Source organism: Neodiprion lecontei, chromosome 3 (genome assembly GCF_021901455.1).
Source record: "Neodiprion lecontei isolate iyNeoLeco1 chromosome 3, iyNeoLeco1.1, whole genome shotgun sequence".
Taxonomy (NCBI): Eukaryota; Metazoa; Arthropoda; class Insecta; order Hymenoptera; family Diprionidae; genus Neodiprion; species Neodiprion lecontei.
This window is the reverse complement of record NC_060262.1, coordinates 29,965,142-29,991,651: the sequence shown is the minus strand read 5'-3', so window position 1 is coordinate 29,991,651 and position 26,510 is coordinate 29,965,142. Positions and strand designations below refer to the sequence as shown.

General features: G+C 37.5%; 2 protein-coding genes across 2 annotated transcripts; both read right to left on the bottom strand.

Moving 5' to 3' along the window:
* Nucleotides 1-6,097: 6,097 nt before the first annotated feature.
* LOC107225755 (ubiquitin-conjugating enzyme E2 G1) lies at nucleotides 6,098-10,634 on the bottom strand. Its single transcript, XM_015666319.2, has 6 exons — nucleotides 10,462-10,634; nucleotides 9,045-9,147; nucleotides 8,321-8,418; nucleotides 7,847-8,025; nucleotides 7,634-7,756; nucleotides 6,098-6,975 (listed from the first exon to the last, which is right to left on the bottom strand). Exons 1-5 carry the CDS (start codon nucleotides 10,505-10,507, stop codon nucleotides 7,676-7,678), a joined length of 507 nt encoding a protein of 168 aa, XP_015521805.1. The 5' UTR covers nucleotides 10,508-10,634; the 3' UTR covers nucleotides 6,098-6,975; nucleotides 7,634-7,675.
* Nucleotides 10,635-20,833: 10,199 nt separating this feature from the next.
* LOC107220615 lies at nucleotides 20,834-26,382 on the bottom strand. Its single transcript, XM_046734333.1, has 12 exons — nucleotides 26,365-26,382; nucleotides 26,152-26,275; nucleotides 25,209-25,355; nucleotides 23,878-24,060; nucleotides 23,484-23,686; nucleotides 23,149-23,370; nucleotides 22,799-22,991; nucleotides 22,339-22,549; nucleotides 21,947-22,253; nucleotides 21,631-21,776; nucleotides 21,192-21,408; nucleotides 20,834-21,049 (listed from the first exon to the last, which is right to left on the bottom strand). The coding sequence occupies exons 1-12, from the start codon at nucleotides 26,380-26,382 to the stop codon at nucleotides 20,834-20,836; spliced, it is 2,187 nt and encodes a 728-aa protein (XP_046590289.1).
* Nucleotides 26,383-26,510: the final 128 nt, after the last annotated feature.

Below are 26,510 nucleotides of genomic sequence, written 5' to 3'. Positions count from 1 at the left end.
GAAAACTGCAACAAAAAATTATTCATCAAAAAGAGTAAGGACGCGGGTGAATTCACACCGAAAAATAGAGCAGAATCAAAAACTCTTTAGCACAGTGAACGGAACGAGAGCGGGTGAGTGTGGTAACAATTTAATTTGTGATATGCGCGCATCAAAACGTTCGTGAAATGTTGCACACAGCGCATAGAAACTCGTTTAACTGTTAACCATTCGCTTTGGCACTTGGCAATCTGCTCTACCTACGCTAATATATGAGGTATATGATAAGTACCGATTCTCTTTTTAAAAAAGAAAAAGAAGAAAAGGAAATCAATGTATCCGAACTTTTGTCCAAAAGAGTTTGGGCACCACAGTGCAATCTCCCGTAACGTTATTAGATGAAATTATTATTAATTTTAACTAAGTTAAACTAAATCATTACGTAATTGTGATTCATGTTATCGTTTTTATTATATATAGTATAATCTGTTGACGTTATTTCTTCGGATACGACTGTTTTTTTCGGTTGAAATTTCATTTCTCTCATTTCATGTTTGCTTTAAGCGCTCTATTTATGAAAAAAAAATCATGAGAAATAATGAAAAGAATTACTTGAGACCGTTACCAATGTTATTATTATTATTATTATTGTTGTTATTATTATTGCTATTATTATTATTATTATTATTATAAAATTAATGATAAATGATGTAGCCAAAAAGTGAATAATCGTGGAAGGGACTTTTTACTTCTCTTTCTTTCTTTTTTCTTTCTCTTCTTATTTTCCATTTTTAAAAATGATACATATATCTATAATTGCGTTATAATTACGTACTATCGTAAATGGTATTCGAATCATTAATTATTATTGTGAAAACGAACGGCTTATGAAGCCAATGTGATATAGCTTACATGCTTTCAAGCGAGCCAGAGGTTCTCAACCTCGAGATGAGACATAGTGAGATGTACACGTGGAATGGTAGTGTGGTTTCTTGACTTATCTATATGTAAATAATTGTACAAAACGAAACTAAACGCAAATCCCTGTACATTACTATACCATATTATTATTAAACTCTATATAAATATTATATACAGTATATCCACACCCTAGGCCTACCACAACGACGAACAAAAATTCAAACTCCACATTTAAGGTAATAACGGATATCGATGATGATGATGATGATGATGATGATGATGATGATGATGATGATGATGATGATGATAATGATGATGATGATGATGACGACGACGATGACGACGATGACGACGATGACGACGATGACGACGATGACGACGATGACGACGATGACGATGATGACGATGATGACGATGATGATGATGATGATAATAATAATAATAATAAATGAAATAGCAGCAACGCGAATAATAATATTAATAATAATAGTAATTAACTAGTAATAACAATAGTAATATTAATTAGAGTTATAATAATGCCTGCTAAATGATCTAAAAGAGATAAAAAGTTATTCCCGAAGTTATGAATCAAACTAGTATTTACCAGATTAAGCTACGATTAATCTATGATTAAATTCTAGTCCGTAATTAAATCAGATTTTAACTGACACTAACGTTTCAAGGGCATTGCAAAAGAAAGACCAGTGATCGACATTTTTCCTTCGTTACAATTTAAGTTTCTTACGGAATAGTAAAATATCAATGTATATATTTAATGTAAAACCTGTAACTTAGATAGTTATCTAGTTAGTCGGTTGAAGTTAGTTAGTACTAACTTAACTGATAACCAGAATCTGTTATATATGTGCGTGTGTGTATATATATAAAGTAGAAGCCGACAGCTGATCGAGCAATTGATTGATATTTGATTCATTCGTTCACATTTTATCTGTCAATGCATTTTCAGCTGTCGATTCTTCAACTAGCGGCAAAAGTACACGATCTCAAAACACTAATACCAAACTAAATTATTTAAATTCAATTAGCTTAATACATTTTCAATTATCCATGGTCAATATATATATATATATATATATATATATATATATATATATTATTCGATTTTTTGAAATCGACGAAAACAATTAAAAATGGAGAACAAATTGAAACTTAATTTGCATCTATTAATCATCCGAAAGAGCCCTACAATAATTTTCCGTCGGTGACTGGCGTTAGGGATTCCGAAAATCCTCGACTTCCGTTCAATTTTACTGAATTCGTGCTTGGACATTTTTAAATCCATTTTTCAACTGAATAACACGGTAGCTGTTTCTTTTATTCTGTTGATCATACTACGCGGCGAGCTTTTCATACCAATTTAAAATATCATTTGGGTCACCCTTCCGAAGTTTTTACGTATATTTCTAATGGATCGTTTAATGGTAACAATTAACTGTCTACAATATATCCAACATCGATTATTCGCATTAATCGGAACTCGAAGCGAGATAGAAATGCATAAATGGGCTCTACTATCGTCCTTGTTAGTTACAATACGTTAATTGTCGCCAAGAGTAATCGACGGCTAACTGGTAACGGCCGATAATTATTTCTTATTCATCCAGCATAACACTATAGGTTTTTGTAGATAATCGCTAGAACGTAGATCATAGCTTTAATTATTTAAATGGTACAGCTTTTAATTAAAAGAACAAAAATTCATAACGATGTAATATAAAAATTCGTATACATAATATGAATATGCATAGGATTCGTTACGATAGAAACATGAAAAATCATATCGTAAACTTAATGAATATTTTACAAAATAAATTGTAGATAGACCTTCAGAAAAATATAAATACCCTTCACGAGATATACACGGATATACGATCAAAAGAACTGTCACTGTCATCCAGTAGTGGAAAAAATGTATTAAAATACTTAATAGTTTTATGATTTTTATTTCATTTTAAATTGTACTATAGCCTAAAGATATCCTGTACATTACATAAATACACGAGCACTATTGTTTTAAATTGTACTATTATGATTATTATACAAGAAAAACGAAATAAATAAGGTATACAAAATATGGAAAACAGGTGAGAGATTTTATTGGTATACTATAATTTAAGAGTCTCTAGATTTCCTCGATTGCAACGGTATTTACAATACGTATATATAATATATGTATATATCCGTATCTTCCAAAAGTTATAATCTAGCGATAAATTCGTAATTATTAATTATACAAAATATTCGGGAGCAGTTGAGAATTTTGTTTTGAGTATTATTTACGAATTAAAAATGATTAACTCGAATGAATTTTTCGATACTCAAAACGGTCACTCAGTAAATTGAAAGGGAATTAGTGGCCAACGAACAGACCGGAAACTATAATTAATTGTTATATACGCGCGTGCAATGACGATTTTCAAATCTCAATCTTTTTTGCTCTACGAGATCATAAATCAATTATGTATAAAGCTTTATGTATATTCAGTGTTCAACGTACACAAACTATTATCGAATTTTCAAATTCACTCAATTCCGTAAAACTGGAAAATCGATTTCGACTAGGTGTCTAGTAAAACTTAAAATCTGACACCGTTCACTGATGTCATAACGAGAGGCTAGTTCTTAGTAAATACAAAAAATGTCACCATGAGAAAAAAAATCTACTTTCTCTAAACAGGTTGTTTACACAATTGCGGTAAATGACATTATATATAAAACATGGTTTTCTAGTTGTTCGTTTTCAAAGTAATTTTAATAAAAATATTTTTCTTAGTTGGCGGCCACGTACCGTAGCTCATACACAACTTCAAACAAATACACACACACACACGCGCACGCACGCATAGACGTTTAACAAAAACCTAAATAAACGATTTTCTTCATTGTATATATACCTATAATTATATTACTCATATCACTGTCTCCTTTTAAGAATTTCTAAATTAAAAATCCTGTATCAAAATTATTACGACGACTAATTAAATTGTCTTTCCGATCCTCTGCACCATTTCCTCAGTACTGCATCCACCGATTGTCAAACACCTTGGTCCGAATGGCAATTTCGCCTTTTTTACTTACCGACGTAATTCACTTCGTGTTATGTTATTTGTATCAAATGCTTGTACTCGACCCGGCACTAACCATAGCATACAGTTGCAACGATTTGTTTAATTTCGATCTGTTCTCAGATCTCAAGTTACCGTCCTGCCATGTTCTATTTGTTACATCTACCGTGCCGGTAGTATTTGAGCAGACACAGAATTTGACAGACCCAGCAGTTATTCGCGATATTAGCTTGGGTTGAAACTTCTAATTTTCGTCATATCGTCTTCGGGTGCAAGATTGTTAAGGTGCCGGAAGGGCGCCGGCCAAGGATCGGAAGTGCGGATAACGACAAGTGACATAACTGGATTACAATCAGTGCTAGGTACGTAATATAAATATATATATACCTTACGTAAAGACGCGACCAACCGCGGTATAATCCTAATTGTAACTACAAATAGAAAGACATTCGACAATGCCAAAATCTGAAGATGCTGCGTGGGAGATCAGATCGCGGCCGAATGTTTCTTGCAAGTTTAACCCTTAAAGACGGCGTTCAGGACAGCATAATATTATATTACTTAGAAATCTTTTTGTAATAAAATTGCACCGCTTATCTTAGCAAGGCGGTGGTCTAATTAAACGAAACAACTTGTTCCTTATCAAAGTGTGTATGTACTTGGTTTTTGCGGTGCCGCAAAATCGTTGCATGAACTTAGAAACTCCGACCACATTATACATTAGTCTCATTCAAATAATCACTCGCGCTATGCGTGCAGATTTCTTCTGCAACGCAACCACATTATTCATACTCTTGTTCAACTAAATGACTATAACGAATTCATGTTCGGTCTCGAAATAATTCCTCGGAGGTAATCAAGCGATTGGTGAGCATATCGATCATTCAGTGAAATATTCGTTAAGTTAACTTTGTTTTTCCTACTGACTTGCGTCGAATAGCGTATACCTCCGTGTTTAGGAACATCGCTATTCGTTGTGAATCAATCCGTAGGTAGAGTGAGCGAATAGATTGTTTGTTATTTCACGTTGAAATTAATTGATGGGGACTTTTGACTTGCAATTAGAAAGTGACGTCATAGAAAAACCGATGCATGCTTGATTCCAATGCCGCGATTAAATTTAATTGACCTTTTTACTGCAGCCGTTCAACACTTGAAGATATGCTAGCCGATTAATCACCATGGGCTTTGCATATTTTCTTGATAATTTTGCAGCGTCTAATAACAATTTTAGACGTCAAAACGTCAGTCACATGGGTAAAATAAGAGCTTGGATATTTATACCTGTACGATTTGATCCGACGCTCATAGATCACTGTGATGTGCATAACGTGAGAACATTTTCTCAATCAGTAACACTTTGAGTTTTGACGCCGAACTTCGAACAGAAACTATATCAAAAATTTAACACCTAATATTTTTGTAAAATTTAAAAGCAGGTAATAATTTAAATTAGATAAAGGGTGTGATAAATATGTGGAATAAAAAATCCACAACAGGACGAACAAAGAACGTGCTCGTATTTAACACTCGCTAGCTAGTTGTAGGCTAGTTTATTGTTTATTCATAGATTTGTTACAAATCTTACAAGTGAATAATTTCACCGTTTTAAATCTTAGCTTCTGTTTCCAAGGATTTTCAATTCGATCACTCTTCAACAGTTCTTTTGCCGTAAAATCCGAACATTCTGCATGCAGTATTGGAATTCAGTAATTAACTCTTGATCGCAGTAAAATCAGCGTTACAATATGTAAGGAAGAGCCTACTTCGTTCCACTAGTTAACGGATTGATTAGATTTTATCTTGGACACGTCTAATTTTATCAATTTAGTCAAATCGGTGCTTTAACGATGTTATACATTCATCTCCACGGATCTTCTTAATTATAAAAACATTACTGGCTCTCTTTTTCAGTTCAGTTTATAGTCACGCCGATTCAATATTATAATTACAACATATACTTTCCTACTTTTCTACTACTTCAAACGACATAAGCACAGATCATTTTAAACCATTCGTAATAAATACCAGATTGTTTACGGCAATGTACAGAACGATAGCTGTATAATGTATAATAGAAAAAGGTAAAAAAAAGTGATAAGTCGTGAAAATTCATTGTTTTAAAATTTAATTGACAATATTATTATATATAGTTGGACAAAATTATTTCAATTTCAACCTAAGTTTTGTAGTAGAACCGCAAGTCGGAGAGGTGGGGAAGGATAAATGGCCACCATAGTGACGAAGAGCGAGTACAATGTTTCACAGCATGTACGTGTGCACTTAACATTAATTCAACTAATAATTACCATTATTATTGTTATTCATTATTATCATTACTCTAACTAGCGTTCGTTATTTTGGCAACTTACGGTTCGGCAAAAATTTATATCATATATGTATATATATATATATATACACACACACACACACACAGAGTATATATATATATATATATATATATATATATATATTGCAATCATTGCAATTATACGTCTGGTATCGGTAATTATAATGATATAAATGTAATTCACATTGTATTTTACTGGCTTACGTCAACGATTCTTGCTTCTTTGTTTTTTTTTTTTTTACGACTTTACAAAAATTTATTTATAATACGAAAGTAAGAAAATATGAAACGACGCTAAGGAATATTGTTGAGTGATAAACGTAAACATACTTTAAATTACAGAGTGCTGGGCAGGAGGGACAGGGGGGTTAAGTTTACAATCACTATTAATATTAGGGTATTATTGGTACAGATGATTTGTATTATGTATATTTGTAAATTAGTTCATCGTGTGAAAGGTGAGCTGTGTGTGTTTTCATGTTTTTCATGTCGATGGCTCGTACGTTGTTGATGGTTCGGCGACTCAACAGAGCTTAACGAGGTATCTCGCCCAGGTTTGCTCTAATCCGTATTCAGTGGCACTGTATTCCAATATCCGCATGATTCGCTTGGTTTTATGCCATACAGTGCGTGGTTTCCCTGTGGATATAACCAAATTCGTCAATCATTTTCAACTCTACTTCTTTTTCCACTTTTTATAGATCCAGCAGTCTGGGAAATGAACATATTTCACTAACTAATCAATAACGAGAACACTACAATATTATGCACGTTAAAATGAGGGACAAAACATTTCAGACGAATCATGTAAACTATTCAATACTTGACGTATCTTACGTTATGGTAAAATAATTCTGGGTGTTTAAATTAAAGGTATGTTATAAACAAAGGGTTTGTTCTTTTAACAAATTGGCAAGTTTCTTTTACTGCGAACGGATACTACGTACTGGAATGAAGAATTCTTGATCATAGTTTAAAATGCGTGGAAAGGATCTTGGAGATAAGTCCAGAATATTTGATGCTATACTACCCATTATTTCCTACAGACATGAAACATATGACGATAATAACAGTCCTGAAACTATGATTTTAATTTTACAACTTGAAGACCAAAATTAATTGTAGTCATAGAACAAAAATAATTTGGGTTATGGTAGACCTCAGAACAATCGTAACGTCGGGGAAATGTATAACGTGTTTAAGGCCATATGGTCGCATGTTTTTGTCTTGTGTTTGTTTCGTGCTTTTGATTTGATCTCATAGTAATTAATTTACTGTTAAAAATTATATGACATACCAGAATTAAATAAGTCTTTCCGTTTGAATATTCGTTCTTCCCCTACAAACACTCTTCTTGGCTTTTTCGAACACATCTTGCCACCTTTCGCTTGAACTCTGTATAACTTTCCCTCCACTCTTTCTGTAAACATTGACAAGTTTAATTATGAATCAAGTACTGTTTTATTAAATACAATATTAATATTTACACAGTGCAGAAAATATTACTCACAGCAGCATCTACATTTGCAGGACTTTCATCATTAGGATCAGCGAGCATGCTGATGACACTTATAAGAATTGTTTCAACTGTGTGAACAGGCAGCCATCTCTCTGATGCTTTCTCATAACCCCATTTATCATCGCCTGGCTCATGAAGGATCGATATGCACACATCGCCATTCTTTTCGACTGTTAAAAAACCAAGTTGAACTTAAAACTTGGAAAATGTTGAGTGTCTAATTGAATTCAATACTTTTGGAACTATTTAAAATCATTATTCTTTGTGTCCAAATACATTACAAGGATATCTATCTCAATTATAGTCAATTTCAGCGAGCAAGTTACATAGTTCCACAAACAGTTCAATTCAGTTTGGTTACTACTATACTCTTCGCAGCTTCATTACAAGTCAAAATTAATATGATACTATAAAGATACATTTTTTTTTATAACTGTATTAAAAATAAAAATCGAAACAACTTACTATTAGGGTGCCATATTTCTGTTATAAATTTCATCCTTGGCGGCCTCAGCGGATATTCTTTAGGAAATTGTAAATGCGCTTTGAAGAAACCACCCTCGCTGTAAAAAGAAATTTATTCACACATATTATGCACTTGAAATGAGAAAAGGATAAATGTTATTCATCTATTCTAACTCTTCCTTGCAATAAATTGCAGCAAGTGAACTACTTAAATTAGACTGATGCAATGTAAAAAATGTAGACTCCCTAGACTAGAACTAGGACTTGCCAATACAAGTACAAATATTTTTGAGACAACAATAGAGCTATTATGTATCTATTCATCTACCCGGTAAGGTAAGTACTATTTCAAGGAGTCGGTATAAATCATAAATAGATAAAAGATAAGAAATTACAAATAATTGAATGAAAAATAAGATACAGTTTTGCAGTTGAATAATCCTTGCTGCCTTATCTTGTTATTTCTTATCGAAGATCATAAATGCAGAAAAAAGGCATTTCAGAAATAATGTTTCAAAAATGTTTGAACTTAAAAACAATATTAATTTGATTATTCATAATACAGTGTATACAGCATGAGTGATTGATGAAAAAATTTCAAAATTTCAGCTTCTTGAAGTGGGAACTCGTACTTTCAAGCATCATTTCATTATAATTCACTGAACCAAATAACAATATGAGAAGATATAAAAGATTCCACAAAAAGAGTTACGTTAATCCTTACTATAATGTATCCGGAGGTCCAATGATGAGCACCTCCCATCGATATATGTCATTATCATCTATGAGGCCTGCTGAAAACCCTTCCACTGGGTTTTTATTTAATTCTGAAATTGGACAGAAAATTCCCAATAAACATAGGATTACATTTTATCGTCAGCTATAAAATTAATCAAACTCAAGCACAGATCAGCTTGTTTAAGACAACAAATGGATCGAATCGATGCGAGTTTGCGCCCATCTATTTAATTCCACATGATGCAGCTGCCTTCTTGCTCAGAGATGTGAATGCTGTTCAAATTTTGTCAAATATTATATCAAGTGAAAGGAAACATTTAACCGTCTCTTTTCAAGTGCTGTATGGATACATTGTAATGAATACAAAGGCAGCGTGCTTTACATTAATTCCCAATCAAGCAGGGCAATAAGTAAATCTACTGTCACACATAATGGGATTCAATTTGGTCCGATTGACCATTGATTAAATGATTTATATACATTAAGACCCTAGACGATCCGAATTTTAAATGTACGAAATGATAAACCTAAACAGATACCAGGTTCTTGGGCTTTAATAATAATAGAATATAATTACGAATATATAGTCAAGAGATAGTGTAAAGTGAGTACTATTAATCTATCTAAGATTGACAAAATTTTGTTTCTAGCAAATGACGGGTTGGATAAAATTTACAGTACTCGAAATAACTTATTATTCGTATTTTTATTTTTTCATATTCGTATGCAGTATCATATTTTCGGACGAATGAGTGAAATTACGACGAGTTGTCACAAAGGAAGTGAACGTTCAAAAGATTCTGTGGAGATGACTGCAGACTAATAATAATCAGAGGTATTCTCCAGAGATTGACCCAACCTTGTGAATTGGTCGACTCCTGTCACGATGCTTGTGGACCAGGAGAAGGGAGGAACAGGTAGAAGATAATAAAGAGAAAAAATTGTTTGTATTGGGAACTGATATTCGAGTCAACTATGGCGTTTTTTTTAAACGAAGAAGGTCGCGTCGTAATACGTGGAGCACGCAAAGGCTAAAAATAAGCAGACGGTAATCTTCGTGACGCATTTCACGTCAGGGCGCATGGCCTGGGCAGTTCTCTGGTAGAAAACGAAATGCTAGGTTAGCATTATTCACAGGGGTACACGGGTGTAACTTTATTGATTTTTGCGCTCAAGTTAACGCCGGGAATTTATAGGATCTGTGATCAAAATTTTGTGTACGTCGCGGTACTCGGTAGGATTTTAATTAAAGATATTCCCAGATAGACACAACTGACAAAGAAATGTGAATCGACCGTGTTGGCGAGGTCGACCGTTTCGTAGCTAAAAATGACCAAGCATTTTTTACGAACAATTCACCGTTCACGCCTTGCATTTATGTATTTAAATAATATTTAGGGTACCTGCTAACTGTTTTCTTAGTAGAAGCGTAGACTGTGGCTCTGACATTAATAAAAATTGTGTTAAATAAGACTAAAGTTGAAAACAATCACTCTTGCTTCACGGGAAAGATGGTACGTCGGAAGCGGTACTGCGCACAGGGTTGCCAGCTCGAACGGGCCTCGTCAGCATGCTAGCCACACTACAGACAATTATTACACTATACCGTTTGCCGAAGGCTTGGAGCATACACTGCTGTGGGTAGTCTCGCGTGCACAAAAAGTATGGCGGAGAAGTGAGAGAGAATAAGGATATGTTCACTACAGCCTACCTCTCTCGCTCTACACCTGGTTGGCCAATATGTTTCCTTCCAGCCAATCAGATGCAGAATGAGAGCACAGGCTGTAACGAGTAAATTCGTTCTCTCACGCATCATTTCGGCTGCAGTTTTGGCGAGGTTGACGCGTGGGTTGACGGCATGAGAGCTACCTTCGTTAGTATATGCTCGAAGTCGAAGGATCGCAAAGTCATCGCTAGTTGACGCCGGTATAGCGAGAAGTTGCCACGAGTAGATCACACACAGGTAGAGTTTTCTCCAAGCGTTCCGAAAACCGGCATCCCCATTAATCGAGCCGGTAACTACAGGTAACTTCTTTATTGATGATACCATCGATGCATCTTCCATGCACCATCGCATAAGTCCTTAAACACACCAAATCCCACGGGTAAATTTTACATCAACGAAGTGTTGTCTGCAGTGAAAATTGACTAATTAACTAGCCTCCTATTATAAAACTGTCCAAAAATACCTTATTCAGAGATTTTAAACTAAACATCTATTTTTTCAAGATCAAACGACGTATCCACAAATTCCCATCATGGACCTTATTGGATATAAGGCCCCCACTTTAGGAGCGATCGACTTGTTCATGAAAATTCGTCTAGAACATTTACATTTTAGCTGTCTCTAATTCAAGTGCTAATTCATTATGTTATGTATCCGTAAAAATTCTCCGTATGCAGGTTAAATCTAAACCGAACGCCTAGCGAGTTACATGTTTGCGTCAGCGTATGGGCGGATGCCTATTTGACAGGCGCAAAAATTTTATAATTTTCCAGGAGGACAAACTACATTATCTACAATAATCGGCTATAACTTGAAAATAGAAGAATTATTTAATTTGAAATGGAATTCGATTCGACACGCACTTCATGTAATCCATAACATCAATATTCACAATTATTCCAACAACTTTTCATTTGCTCTCTCGATCTCGAATTTTCGTAGGCATAGAATCGAAACGCTGTTTTAGCTGGTCGCAAGTGAAGCATCTGCGTTGGGTGGAGGAGCGGAATTGTTTTTCGAAAAGTATTCGGATGGAAAAAAATTCAGAGTAACTGCAATACATAACGGATGCGCTAATTCTGAACGAGATGAAATGGATGCTTCGTATATGAGACAGTATTTAACACTGCGTAGTGATTTAAAGACCTAAAAAGGTGATAGGGAGAGAAAGAACGACGCTTCTCAACACTTCGAGTGTATTTTAACACACATTTGAAAGATACGAGCGAAATTTTTCATCATCCAACTGTCGCAGAACGGCAGCGTTATCAGCCGACCCGTTCACTGAAGAATACATCTTCAGTCAACGGCTGACCATCGAAGGGCCTGGCCGCTTGAGTCTGGAATCGGCAGGAGAGATAAAGTGTGTATTTCTTGTATGAAATGTGAAACCTAAACTCATTATACATCATATCATATCATCATACATCATACATCATACATCATACATCATACATCATACATCATCATACATAGTATTAAAGGTCGAAACCAAAGTTTGGATGTCGGATGTTCAGAAAGTGACGTCACCAATTCAAAATCAGCCAGCCGAATTCCTCAGTCGGGAAACAACCGCGCAGTAGAGCGGACGGGTGAGAGTCGCGCTCCGCAAATTTCGTGTACCGGGTTCTCAACCTCCCGGATCCCGCGCTTCGGGTCCGCTACGCGGTGAAACTCGACTTCCAGGATAAGCGCTCCGTGGTTCCTCGTTCATGTTTACAATAAATTATTTCAATTCGTTTTTCGCGCAATCCCGAATTCGGTAGCTGTCAGTCCGCTAATAAAATTTCTCGACTTCCAGGATAAGCGCTCCGTGGTTCCTCGTTCATGTTTACAATAAATTATTTCAATTCGTTTTTCGCGCAATCCCGAATTCGGTGGCTGTCAGTCCGCTAATAAAATTTCTCGACTTCCAGGATAAGCGCTCCGTGGTTCCTCGTTCATGTTTACAATAAATTATTTCAATTCGTTTTTCGCGCAATCCCGAATTCGGTGGCTGTCAGTCCGCTAATAAAATTTCTCGACTTCCAGGATAAGCGCTCCGTGGTTCCTCGTTCATGTTTACAATAAATTATTTCAATTCGTTTTTCGCGCAATCCCGAATTCGGTAGCTGTCAGTCCGCTAATAAAATTTCTCGACTTCCAGGATAAGCGCTCCGTGGTTCCTCGTTCATGTTTACAATAAATTATTTCAATTCGTTTTTCGCGCAATCCCGAATTCGGTGGCTGTCAGTCCGCTAATAAAATTTCTCGACTTCCAGGATAAGCGCTCCGTGGTTCCTCGTTCATGTTTACAATAAATTATTTCAATTCGTTTTTCGCGCAATCCCGAATTCGGTAGCTGTCAGTCCGCTAATAAAATTTCTCGACTTCCAGGATAAGCGCTCCGTGGTTCCTCGTTCATGTTTACAATAAATTATTTCAATTCGTTTCTCGCGCAATCCCGAATTCGGTAGCTGTCAGTCCGCTAATAAAATTTCTCGACTTCCAGGATAAGCGCTCCGTGGTTCCTCGTTCATGTTTACAATAAATTATTTCAATTCGTTTTTCGCGCAATCCCGAATTCGGTGGCTGTCAGTCCGCTAATAAAATTTCTCGACTTCCAGGATAAGCGCTCCGTGGTTCCTCGTTCATGTTTACAATAAATTATTTCAATTCGTTTTTCGCGCAATCCCGAATTCGGTGGCTGTCAGTCCGCTAATAAAATTTCTCGACTTCCAGGATAAGCGCTCCGTGGTTCCTCGTTCATGTTTACAATAAATTATTTCAATTCGTTTTTCGCGCAATCCCGAATTCGGTAGCTGTCAGTCCGCTAATAAAATTTCTCGACTTCCAGGATAAGCGCTCCGTGGTTCCTCGTTCATGTTTACAATAAATTATTTCAATTCGTTTTTCGCGCAATCCCGAATTCGGTAGCTGTCAGTCCGCTAATAAAATTTCTCGACTTCCAGGATAAGCGCTCCGTGGTTCCCGGTTCATGTTTACAATAAATTATTTCAATTCGTTTTTCGCGCAATCCCAAATTCGGTAGCTGTCAGTCCGCTAATAAAATTTCTCGACTTCCAGGCTAAGCGCTCCGTGGTTCCTCGTTCATGTTTACAATAAATTATTTCAATTCGTTTTTCGCGCAATCCCGAATTCGGTGGCTGTCAGTCCGCTAATAAAATTTCTCGACTTCCAGGATAAGCGCTCCGTGGTTCCTCGTTCATGTTTACAATAAATTATTTCAATTCGTTTTTCGCGCAATCCCGAATTCGGTAGCTGTCAGTCCGCTAATAAAATTTCTCGACTTCCAGGATAAGCGCTCCGTGGTTCCTCGTTCATGTTTACAATAAATTATTTCAATTCGTTTTTCGCGCAATCCCGAATTCGGTAGCTGTCAGTCCGCTAATAAAATTTCTCGACTTCCAGGATAAGCGCTCCGTGGTTCCCGGTTCATGTTTACAATAAATTATTTCAATTCGTTTTTCGCGCAATCCCAAATTCGGTAGCTGTCAGTCCGCTAATAAAATTTCTCGACTTCCAGGCTAAGCGCTCCGTGGTTCCTCGTTCATGTTTACAATAAATTATTTCAATTCGTTTTTCGTGCAATCCCAAATTCGGTAGCTGTCAGTGCGCTAATAAAATTTCTATAACTTTACATTCTTCTCATAATCTTCTTGGTAAAATATGTCGATAAAAAAATTATATCAAACCTTACACATTATTTTTGATTTGTTCTCACGCTGAAAATATTTATTAGTATTCGAGGTATAACTCGAGGTGGTTGGCGGTTTTCGTTGGAGGTAGTTAGGGGTGGTTGCGGGTAATCTCGGTGATTCAGGAGGAGGGGGACGAGGATTTGTGCTCGGTGAGTAAAACACTTTTATAATATTTGATGGCAATTGTAATTATATTTCATCTGAAATATTACAAACTTGTCACATTTACAATAAATCATTTCAATTCATTTTTCGTGCAAGCACATATTCAGTAGCTATGAATAATCTTACACAATTTATTACATTATTAATTAATTAATTTATATTCCTATAATATTTAATGGCAATTGCAATTATATTTCATCTGAAATATTACAAACTTGTCACATTTACAATAAATTATTTTAATTCATTTTTCGTGCAAGCACAAATTCAGTAGCTACGAATCAGCTTATACAATTTATTACATTATTAATTAATTATTTAATCAATGACTCAGTTATATTGTTCCTTACACAATATTTTCGATGTGTTCTTAGACTGAAAATATTTATTACTATTCAAGGTATAACCTGAGGTGGTTGAAGGTGGTTGGAGGTGGACGAGGAGGAGGACGAGGAGGACGAGGATTTGTGCTGGGTGAGTAAAACACTTTTATAATATTTGATGGCAATTGTAATTATATTTCATCTGAAATATTACAAACTTGTCACGTTTACAATAAATTATTTCAATTCATTTTTCGTGCAAGCACATATTCAGTAGCTATGAATAATCTTATACAATTTATTACATTATTAATTAATTGATTAATTACATTAATCTTTACACAATATTTTTGATGTGTTCCTATACTAAAAATATTCATTACTATTCCAGGTATTACCCGAGGTGGTCGGAGGTGGACGAGGAGGAGGACGAGCTGGACGAGGAGGAGGACCAGGTGGACGAGGAGGAGGCGGGGTGGGTCGTGGGAGAGGACCTCTCCTTTCCTCAGAGGAGGGGAGGGGAAGGGCAGGGAAGGGGGAGGGGTGGGCGGGGAGGGGGAAGGGACGGGAAGGGACGGGAAGAGGGGGGGGGAGGGGAGGGCGGGAGAGGGGGAGGGCGGGCGGGGGAGAGGGCGGGAGGGCGGGAGGGAGGGCGGGAGGGCGGGCGGGAGGGATGGAGAGAGTGGAGGACGGATGTCGATGCGAGCCCGTTAGAGTTAATAGAGCAGTACACCCCCCCCCCCCCCCCCTCCCGCACCCGACGCCCTCCCTCCCTCCCTCCCTCCCCCCCCCTCCCTCCCGCCCTCCCTCCCTCCCTCCCTCCCTCCCTCCCTCCCTCCCTCCCTCCCGCCCTCTCACCCGCCCGCCCTCCCCTCCCCGCCCCTTCCCTTCCCTTCCCGTCCCTTCCCCCTCCCCGCCCACCTCACCCCCTTCCCTGCCCCTCCCCCTCCCCTCCTCTGAGGAAAGGAGAGGTCCTCTCCCACGACCCACCCCGCCTCCTCCACGTCCACCTCGTCCTCCTCCTCATCCACCTGGTCCTCCTCCTCGTCCAGCTCGTCCTCCTCCTCGTCCACCTCCGACCACCTCGGGTAATACCTGGAATAGTAATGAATATTTTTAGTATAGGAACACATCAAAAATATTGTGTAAAGATTAATGTAATTAATCAATTAATTAATAATGTAATAAATTGTATAAGATTATTCATAGCTACTGAATATGTGCTTGCACGAAAAATGAATTGAAATAATTTATTGTAAACGTGACAAGTTTGTAATATTTCAGATGAAATATAATTACAATTGCCATCAAATATTATAAAAGTGTTTTACTCACCCAGCACAAATCCTCGTCCTCCTCGTCCTCCTCCTCGTCCACCTCCAACCACCTTCAACCACCTCAGGTTATACCTTGAATAGTAATAAATATTTTCAGTCTAAGAACACATCGAAAATATTGTGTAAGGAACAATATAATTGAGTCATTGATTAAATAATTAATGAATGATGTAATAAATTGTATAAGCTTATTCGTAGCTACTGAATTTGTGCTTGCACGAAAAATGAATTGAAATAATTTATTGTAAATGTGACAAGTTTGTAATATTTCAGATGAAATATAATTGCAATTGCCATTAAATATTATAGGAATATTAATTAATTAATTAATAATGTAATAAATTGTATAAGATTATTCATAGCTACTGAATATGTGCTTGCACGAAAAATGAATTGAAATAATTTATTGTAAATGTGACAAGTTTGTAATATTTCAGATGAAATATAATTGCAATTGCCATTAAATATTATAGGAATATTAATTAATTAATTAATAATGTAATAAATTGTATAAGATTATTCATAGCTACTGAATATGTGCTTGCACGAAAAATGAATTGAAATAATTTATTGTAAATGTGACAAGTTTGTAATATTTCAGACGAAATATAATTACAATTGCCATCAAATATTATAAAAGTGTTTTACTCACCGAGCACAAATCCTCGTCCCCCTCCTCCTGAATCACCGAGATTACCCGCAACCACCCCTAACTACCTCCAACGAAAACCGCCAACCACCTCGAGTTATACCTCGAATACTAATAAATATTTTCAGCGTGAGAACAAATCAAAAATAATGTGTAAGGTTTGATATAATTTTCTTATCGACATATTTTACCAAGAAGATTATGAGAAGAATGTAAAGTTATAGAAATTTTATTAGCGCACTGACAGCTACCGAATTTGGGATTGCGCGAGAAACGAATTGAAATAATTTATTGTAAACATGAACGAGGAACCACGGAGCGCTTATCCTGGAAGTCGAGAAATTTTATTAGCGGACTGACAGCTACCGAATTCGGGATTGCGCGAGAAACGAATTGAAATAATTTATTGTAAACATGAACGAGGAACCACGGAGCGCTTATCCTGGAAGTCGAGAAATTTTATTAGCGGACTGACAGCTACCGAATTCGGGATTGCGCGAAAAACGAATTGAAATAATTTATTGTAAACATGAACGAGGAACCACGGAGCGCTTATCCTGGAAGTCGAGAAATTTTATTAGCGGACTGACAGCCACCGAATTCGGGATTGCGCGAAAAACGAATTGAAATAATTTATTGTAAACATGAACGAGGAACCACGGAGCGCTTATCCTGGAAGTCGAGAAATTTTATTAGCGGACTGACAGCTACCGAATTCGGGATCGCGCGAAAAACGAATTGAAATAATTTATTGTAAACATGAACGAGGAACCACGGAGCGCTTATCCTGGAAGTCGAGAAATTTTATTAGCGGACTGACAGCCACCGAATTCGGGATCGCGCGAAAAACGAATTGAAATAATTTATTGTAAACATGAACGAGGAACCACGGAGCGCTTATCCTGGAAGTCGAGAAATTTTATTAGCGGACTGACAGCCACCGAATTCGGGATTGCGCGAAAAACGAATTGAAATAATTTATTGTAAACATGAACGAGGAACCACGGAGCGCTTATCCTGGAAGTCGAGAAATTTTATTAGCGGACTGACAGCCACCGAATTCGGGATTGCGCGAAAAACGAATTGAAATAATTTATTGTAAACATGAACGAGGAACCACGGAGCGCTTATCCTGGAAGTCGAGAAATTTTATTAGCGGACTGACAGCCACCGAATTCGGGATTGCGCGAAAAACGAATTGAAATAATTTATTGTAAACATGAACGAGGAACCACGGAGCGCTTATCCTGGAAGTCGAGAAATTTTATTAGCGGACTGACAGCCACCGAATTCGGGATTGCGCGAAAAACGAATTGAAATAATTTATTGTAAACATGAACGAGGAACCACGGAGCGCTTATCCTGGAAGTCGAGAAATTTTATTAGCGGACTGACAGCCACCGAATTCGGGATTGCGCGAAAAACGAATTGAAATAATTTATTGTAAACATGAACGAGGAACCACGGAGCGCTTATCCTGGAAGTCGAGTTTCACCGCGTAGCGGACCCGAAGCGCGGGATCCGGGAGGTTGAGAACCCGGTACACGAAATTTGCGGAGCGCGACTCTTATCCGTCCGCTCTACTGCGCGGTTGTTTCCCGACTGAGGAATTCGGCTGGCTGATTTTGAATTGGTGACGTCACTTTCTGAACATCCGACATCCAAACTTTGGTTTCGACCTTTAATACTATGTATGATGATGTATGATGTATGATGTATGATGTATGATGTATGATGTATGATGTATGATGTATGATGTATGATGTATGATGATATGATATGATGTATAATGAGTTTAGGTTTCACATTTCATACAAGAAATACACACTTTATCTCTCCTGCCGATTCCAGACTCAAGCGGCCAGGCCCTTCGATGGTCAGCCGTTGACTGAAGATGTATTCTTCAGTGAACGGGTCGGCTGATAACGCTGCCGTTCTGCGACAGTTGGATGATGAAAAATTTCGCTCGTATCTTTCAAATGTGTGTTAAAATACACTCGAAGTGTTGAGAAGCGTCGTTCTTTCTCTCCCTATCACCTTTTTAGGTCTTTAAATCACTACGCAGTGTTAAATACTGTCTCATATACGAAGCATCCATTTCATCTCGTTCAGAATTAGCGCATCCGTTATGTATTGCAGTTACTCTGAATTTTTTTCCATCCGAATACTTTTCGAAAAACAATTCCGCTCCTCCACCCAACGCAGATGCTTCACTTGCGACCAGCTAAAACAGCGTTTCGATTCTATGCCTACGAAAATTCGAGATCGAGAGAGCAAATGAAAAGTTGTTGGAATAATTATGAATACTAATGTTATGGAATACATCGAGCGCGCGTCGAACAGAATCCCATTTCGAAATGAATAATTCTTCTATTTTCATATTATAGCCGATTATTGTGGATAATCTAGTTTGTCTCCTGGAATATTATAAAATTTATAGCATGCATCACATATTAATCGCAAATGGAATATATATATCAATATCGTACATGGACCGCATATGCATGTATACTTTTTGGTCTCTGCATCATTATCTCATCTGATCTGTTATTATTCATGATCTATGCATACATTCTTCTCTCGGGTACCTATACTTTAATTAAATCACTGTTTTGCTACGAATTTTGGAAGAAATTTATTCTCATCAATAATTTCTTGCATCGCCGACAAGTCGGTCAGTACACACAGGCTAAGTACTAGCTTCGACTAACCATTGCGAAGACTGTGTTACTGGGAAGGTGAATGCAGCCAGTATCGGGTCAAAATCGGTAACTCTCTGATGTTCTGCAATATGTTTTCAACAATACCGTTGGAATATCTCACAGAGCGATTTTCGGTTGTCACATCTAAGCCCATCGGGGCAACTGTCTTTATATTCTTCATCCAATGGTAAGGCTAACCCCTTTCCATTTTTGGCGAAAATTTTAGCGATTTTGAGAAGTGCTGGAATAAATTAATTGTAGCACTATTCCGACGTAATTCTGCGAGAGAAATCCATTGGGCGCAGTCCCAATACGCTGCGATCAACGCATCAGAAGTTAGAGCCGGAAAACCAGAACCTAAGTTTATCCCATTTTTCAGCTGATGCTTTTTTCTTCGTAATTTCTCTCCTGTTGATCCCACGCGCTTTTCGCTGCGTTTTCTGAGTTCCTGAGGGTCCCATTATTCAGGTAAGGGTCATTCAAATCGAATCCGAGACCAAAAATCCGAGACGCACCATTCTATTATCGATGTACCAAAATAACCCAAAAAACCGTGATATCATATTAATTGTCGAGTTCAAACGTAAAAAGTAACGATTTTTACCAAGAAAATTCTGAACGAAAATGAATGTGATTTAACGTTTTTTTCTGAGTTTTTTAGTTCATGGATGATAAAAATGTATATATCAATTCAAAGTAATTTTAGTTTATACATTTCAGACAAGAAATGCGCACTTTATCTTCACTTTATCGGCGGGAGTCCGTCAATTTTGAAATTGAATACGAGTATACGTGGATGCATATCCGAGGCGCCTGGTTCTCTGCAGTGTGAATACCGAGGTGTTAATGTGACCGCGTAGGGATTCCGGCGTCTGATTATCAGCAAATTGCACGTATCGATTGGTTATTTTGTTAGATTGTTAACATTTCAAATGTTTTAATACTACGGTGATTCCATGTAAATTGTTGATCAAGTCAATAATAGTTTCGCTAAAAATATTTTTAATCACGGTTGTACAGCAAAAATTACAATCTGAATCACTATAACAATTGCATGGTATTTTCTCGGAAGTATTTTCACCGATAAAAGAGTTGCAAATAGTAGAGGTACACGTTTATAGTAGGTAATCAGAACTTGTACCGAATGTGTTGAATATTTTTTTTATTTAATTTTATATCGGATTGGTTCTTTTATTCTCTTGTAACAAGTACAATGCCCTTAAGAACGCTCGGTAATCAAACTCCAAGCGTCCACCACGTTCGATGCCGAAGCATTTATATACTGTTTCGAGTTCAACACTGCTCACAATGTGTAGCATGTTTCTCGTCGACAAAGCCTTCGTCAAGCAATCCAGAGACACAGATCCGATGTTTTCCTTGTCAAAGTCCTGAGCAAATAGAAACGGCAAATAATTCTAAACGGATGGTGTAGTGTCGCGGTGTTTCGAATAGGTGTTATAATTTTATTATCCAATACCACGTACGTACTCTCACACGGACATAGCCGTGCAAGTTTAAACATTCACTCACCGCAAATATTTCCTCCATATTCATATTCTTCTGCGTACACAACTTGTCCATCGCTTGCGCAAGTACCCGACGCTCTTCGAAGTTGAGGAACGTTCTCGTGCACGCGGTCGATGGCAAGTGTTGCACGGGCACCAAAAGTGGAGCTCGTTCGAGAGATCCAGTGGCTAAAGCCTCTTCGACCGCTTCAGCAAATCTCGCGTATTCGATAAATTGTGGTCTGTAAACATTTAAATATTTCAAGGCTATGTTTATACATCTCTTGCCTCGGTTTGGTGAAACCAATTACTCGTAAGGTATTGGTGTTCAGCCAAAAGGTGTAGCAATGGATTTCATGAAAACGAAAACACACCCGCTTAGATAGGACAACTCAATTATTTTAAATCCGTTCAACCACCCATGACCTATGGAAATCATCATACCCACATTGTTTGTTATGTACCTGAGAGGCGCTTTAAACACTTCAAAGATAGTCTCAATCTCTCGGCAACTTAAATTGCAACGCAGCTGATCCAATCCTCGAATAAAATCTGCTCTTCCTATAATCAACTCTCTGCGTGGATCAAACGGTGTCAAGAATTCTAAGACCTGACAACAGAAAGTGACAGCAAAACAATGGTTTTCTACTCACCCGTGAAATACATTTTGTTTGCAAAATTGATAAACAACGTTCCGCTAGATTACATGTAACCTTGATGTAAACGAAGATAGACCCACGGTGAGTTAGTGACCGTGCAAAGTGATCTATTAGAACATACCCCGATTCGTTCTCGAACAATTTTGGCCTTGATCTTGGCAAGGATAAGTACGATATTGCTCTCGTCGCTGGTCGGATTTGGCGGTGACTTCTCGGCATTAATCAACTTTTTCTCCTCCAGCATCGCATAGTACAGTGGCACTTCCTTGGGCAGTGCTTCCATTTCTTCGATGAACCAGGCATAGTTGAAACCCAGCTCATCGTTGTAGCGCTGCTCCAAAGCGTACACCTCCTCCCGGGACAACAGAATACAAGCAGTAGTCATGGTCTGCCGAAGTTGACTCCTCGTTACGTGGCCGTGATTATGCCTACGAACAATGATAATCGATTTACAGTCAAAAATACCGGAGCTGTCAAAAATACAACATTGCATTGTCTAGTTCAAGCCATTACGCATCGTAAGCTTTGAAAAACTGCTTCAAAAGGATTCCTCTCTCTTCGATTCGACGCCTCACGCGGTGCAGAGCTGCTTCGCATAATTCTCGCGTAGATGGTTTCTCGCGTTGCCAATCCTTTTGTCCTCTTTTGCACAATTCAGCTATTTCAGTGGGAGGAGGATCGATGCGCAACGTTGGAAGCTTATCCAGTTCTTTGACAGTGAACACTACATGCAACGGAAGCATACAGACACAGTTTGTAACGACCGCCAACTTATACACAACACACATAGAATGAAGACCTATATGAGCTACTAGAAATTAGGCTCAAATCTTGATTCGAGCTTAGAACGACGTAATTCCTTGTCCAAATGGCGGTGGGATAATTGCAAATATCCTCTTAGAAAATGAAAGAACGTAAGATTAGATGCATGTTTAAAGCCGGAAATTTGATAACATGTGAAAACCCAGTTTACCTTGGTCTAAGTCATCTTCGAAGGTCCGCCAATTAATTCTTTCAGGATCATTGCAGTCGGTATAGAACGCAATAATGCTTTCGATTTCTGGTTCGGCCAAGTACAGGCGGGCCACAGCTGATATTTGCATTCCATCAAGAGCCCTTCGGAATTGTGATACTGTTACCCGTCCACAGTTCAAGGGATCGAAATCCTATGTTGCGTAAAGAAAATAAATAAATGAAAAACCCAAGTCATCACCGTGCTGCTGTTGATAATCCGTTAAAAGATTCGTGCGTTGTACTTCAGACTGCATCGCGCTAGCCTTTAAATTTGTGATCGAGAATGAGATGTTATTTGAAATCGCATACCCTGAAAAATTCGTTTACACGAATGCGGTGCTCCAACACGTGGCGTTGAACCCTTTGCAAGACTTCCCTGAGTGGCATTAACTCTTTACGTTTTTCCATTACTGGATGAAATACAGATTGCCGTTCAAACACTTCACTTGGTAATACCCGACCTATCTCTGGCCTTGGCAATTTTGGCAGTTCTGCAGTGATAATTCTTCCGGGAAATTGATCCAGCAAATTCTGAAAGTAGGTATAAAGTTTTAGCATAGCTCAAATATCTCTGCAGGATGAAAATTCTGGAGTTATCGGTATTTGGTGAAACAGGAAATCCGGACAGTGAGATATAAACGTACACCACCCAAATCCAACATCCCGTGCTGATCCATGTAGTTCTGAGCATCCTCTACTGCCTTGACAAAAGCTACATAATTCACGGTGTAACTGTCCTTCACAAATCTCTTTACTAATAAATTAAATTCATCGGCAGCCAGCACGATGCCCAGAAAGTTTAGGACTCTTGCAAAATGGGCGAAGGTCACTGTTCCAGAATTTTTTGCTACCTAAAACAGTGGAGATGACAAGGTAATGCGTAATATCGCCATTTACGTAGATCTACCACTGTCGGTAATTTATAATATCATTAACGATGCATGCAATGTCGCGACTTGGCTAGGACTATTCATACCTTTAACTTTATCTTTTTTATCACGCGAGACTTTTATCACAGAGTAAGGGATTTTCTTTAACATACCAATTCGTAGTCTTGGAAGTAAGGTCTCAGGATCAGTTTCCGTTTGTTGATGAGAACTGCGATTTGTGTGATGATGAGAGACAACCTCCTGTGTTCGGTGTGACTGAGTCGGTTTACATGCAATGGATCTTCCCATTCTAGCCCCGTCACTAGTGACTTATTTTTTCCGAATTCAGGAACTACAAAGTTCAACCAATAATTTATTCGTGTGTAAGTAATAAGATGGGACGTTACGCGTAATAGGACCACAGCTACATGCGTAATGCGTTAATAGAAAAACAGACATACTCAAAGCCGGTTTACTCATTATTGCTGTGGCATTACATTCGCTTTGATTTCATTCGTAGATCAGCCAGAGTTCATTCATTTGATAGACGGAATGTGTATTTCAATAATTGAATTCTATTTATTCTATTTCAAAGGAAACAATATCCTAAGACAATATTCGCCTATTTCGTGTTTGAATATCTTTTTTTTACGGCGTACAGGCATCCTTTCTTAAATATTTAAAAACTTCCGGTAGTGGAGGCAACGTCCTCTCTGACAATAGACACATGGGAAGATATACATATACAGAATAGATCACTGTTTTATATTTAATCTTGTTACTTGAAAACTTATTATCTTTTTGTTCATTGCCGACAATGTGTCGCCAGAAGGAAATTAATTTGAACTCAACAGCAAAAATTGGGTTATTCAGAAGACAAGAGCCGATAGAATCGTATTCACTTTTATCACAATGGCTTTGTTATATCTATGAAGCTACAATTAAGTAAACCATATTAGAACCAGATTTATATAGATCCTTTTTTTCCTAACTCAATAATTGTCATCAGCCACAGCATTCTTTTCACCTGAGATTTCTTGCGAGTGAGGATACGATTTCTTTTGTTGCATCTCAGTTAATCGGATAATTTCGAATAAGAAATAAGCAGCTGAATACAATCAAATCTGACATCGTATAAAATGTAAGAACCAAATTATTCTTTGGTTGATTGAATTTGTAGAGGTGTGCATCTACCCGTGTGTCTGGACTCTTGAGTTAAGAATGTACCTCAGGTATATGGTAACGGATAACGGTACAGAGGATTTGACTGGTAAATCTGAGCTTTCTTAAAATAACGGTAATCGCTTCGGCAAAATTTATCCGACACAGCTATATCCATTGGCTTAACGTATGTTCTGAATACCCGAGTTCTAAAAATACTAATGAAAGAGAAAAATTCTGTTCGAACAATAAGCATTTTCTTGAAGGCCGCTACTTCGGACGTTTTTCTTCTTGAACGTGTCGATATATTTTCATGTTACGAGTAATCTGATAACCTACCACTGTCGTGAATAACTTGACAAAACTGTGTGTACAGGATCCTTCCGTCCTGAACCCTGAAATAGTCAGCCAAGTCGCCAATTTCCTGATCCGACAGACCGATAGGACCTCGAAGAGGCCCTGTCAGAACCGAGACAAATTTTGATTCTGCAAAAAGTATTAAAAAAAACATTCATGAACTTTTCTAGTTACTTTGCATACATTGTGTACAAATTGCTTGATCAAAATCATAAGTTCAATTGTGAGATTTTCTTTCGATACGCCTGAACTGAGAATTGAAAAATGTAATCAAGTATCGCTTGCACTATTTTTTGTGTACCTAGATGTATAGTTCTGTTAAGACTGATTAGAATTACAACTTTTAACGAAATCCAAAGAGCCAATTTCAAATTCGCAATTTGCAACTGGGATGAAATGTCTTGCCAATTTCCATTCCGCTAATGGTCACCTGAGATGCACACGTATATACATTTGATATCCGCTCATAGGATTAGATAGATCGATGGAATATTGCAAGTGGGGCACTCCTATATTGTACCTATACACGGGTAGCATTTTTGTATTCTGCGAATCCGTTCCCTAATCGACAAATTCGTAATACGTACATAGGCGTTAAAACATTCTCTCTTCGTATTTATTATTAGACCACGTATTCATTGCTGTCTAATACATCTGGCAGGTCTTGGTGCTATACTGTAATGCACGTGTATGTAAGAGACAGATCAATTTACATGTTTCTGTGTTAGTTAAGGTTTTTCGAGTGACGTACTTGAAGTATTAAATAATTCGATCCGCGTAGCAACAACATACCAATTATAGGGCGTAGAATTCTTTGAATTGTATTAGCAGTACTAGGAAACGTAATGTGAAACAAGAGAGGTTATACGTTTGGGTTTCCTAATACCCTCTTGTCTACTAACTTGTGTTCAGAGAGGACTTATACCTGAGAGGAGGCTATTGTTGTTGGGATCCAAAGGTTTGTAATAGTCCCAAAGATTGAGCCCAACCCGAAATATGGCAGCCCGAATTTTGTTGCATGTTCGCCAAACATCGCGCAGTTTTAAATTCTGTAATTAAATATCTTAGTCAATTGAATGTTGGGAAATTCAGAATAATTTATAGATCGGGGGCGACAGCACGAATTAATCAGCATAACCTTTGTTCCTTCAGGCATTTTGATATCATTAAATTGTTACTTGACCGAGATTTTTCAAATTTATATATGAATATGCGAAATTTGACACTTCCAACAGATACAGGCTTTTAGAAAGGAAAACACGTGGGAAGTTATTTAAAAAATTG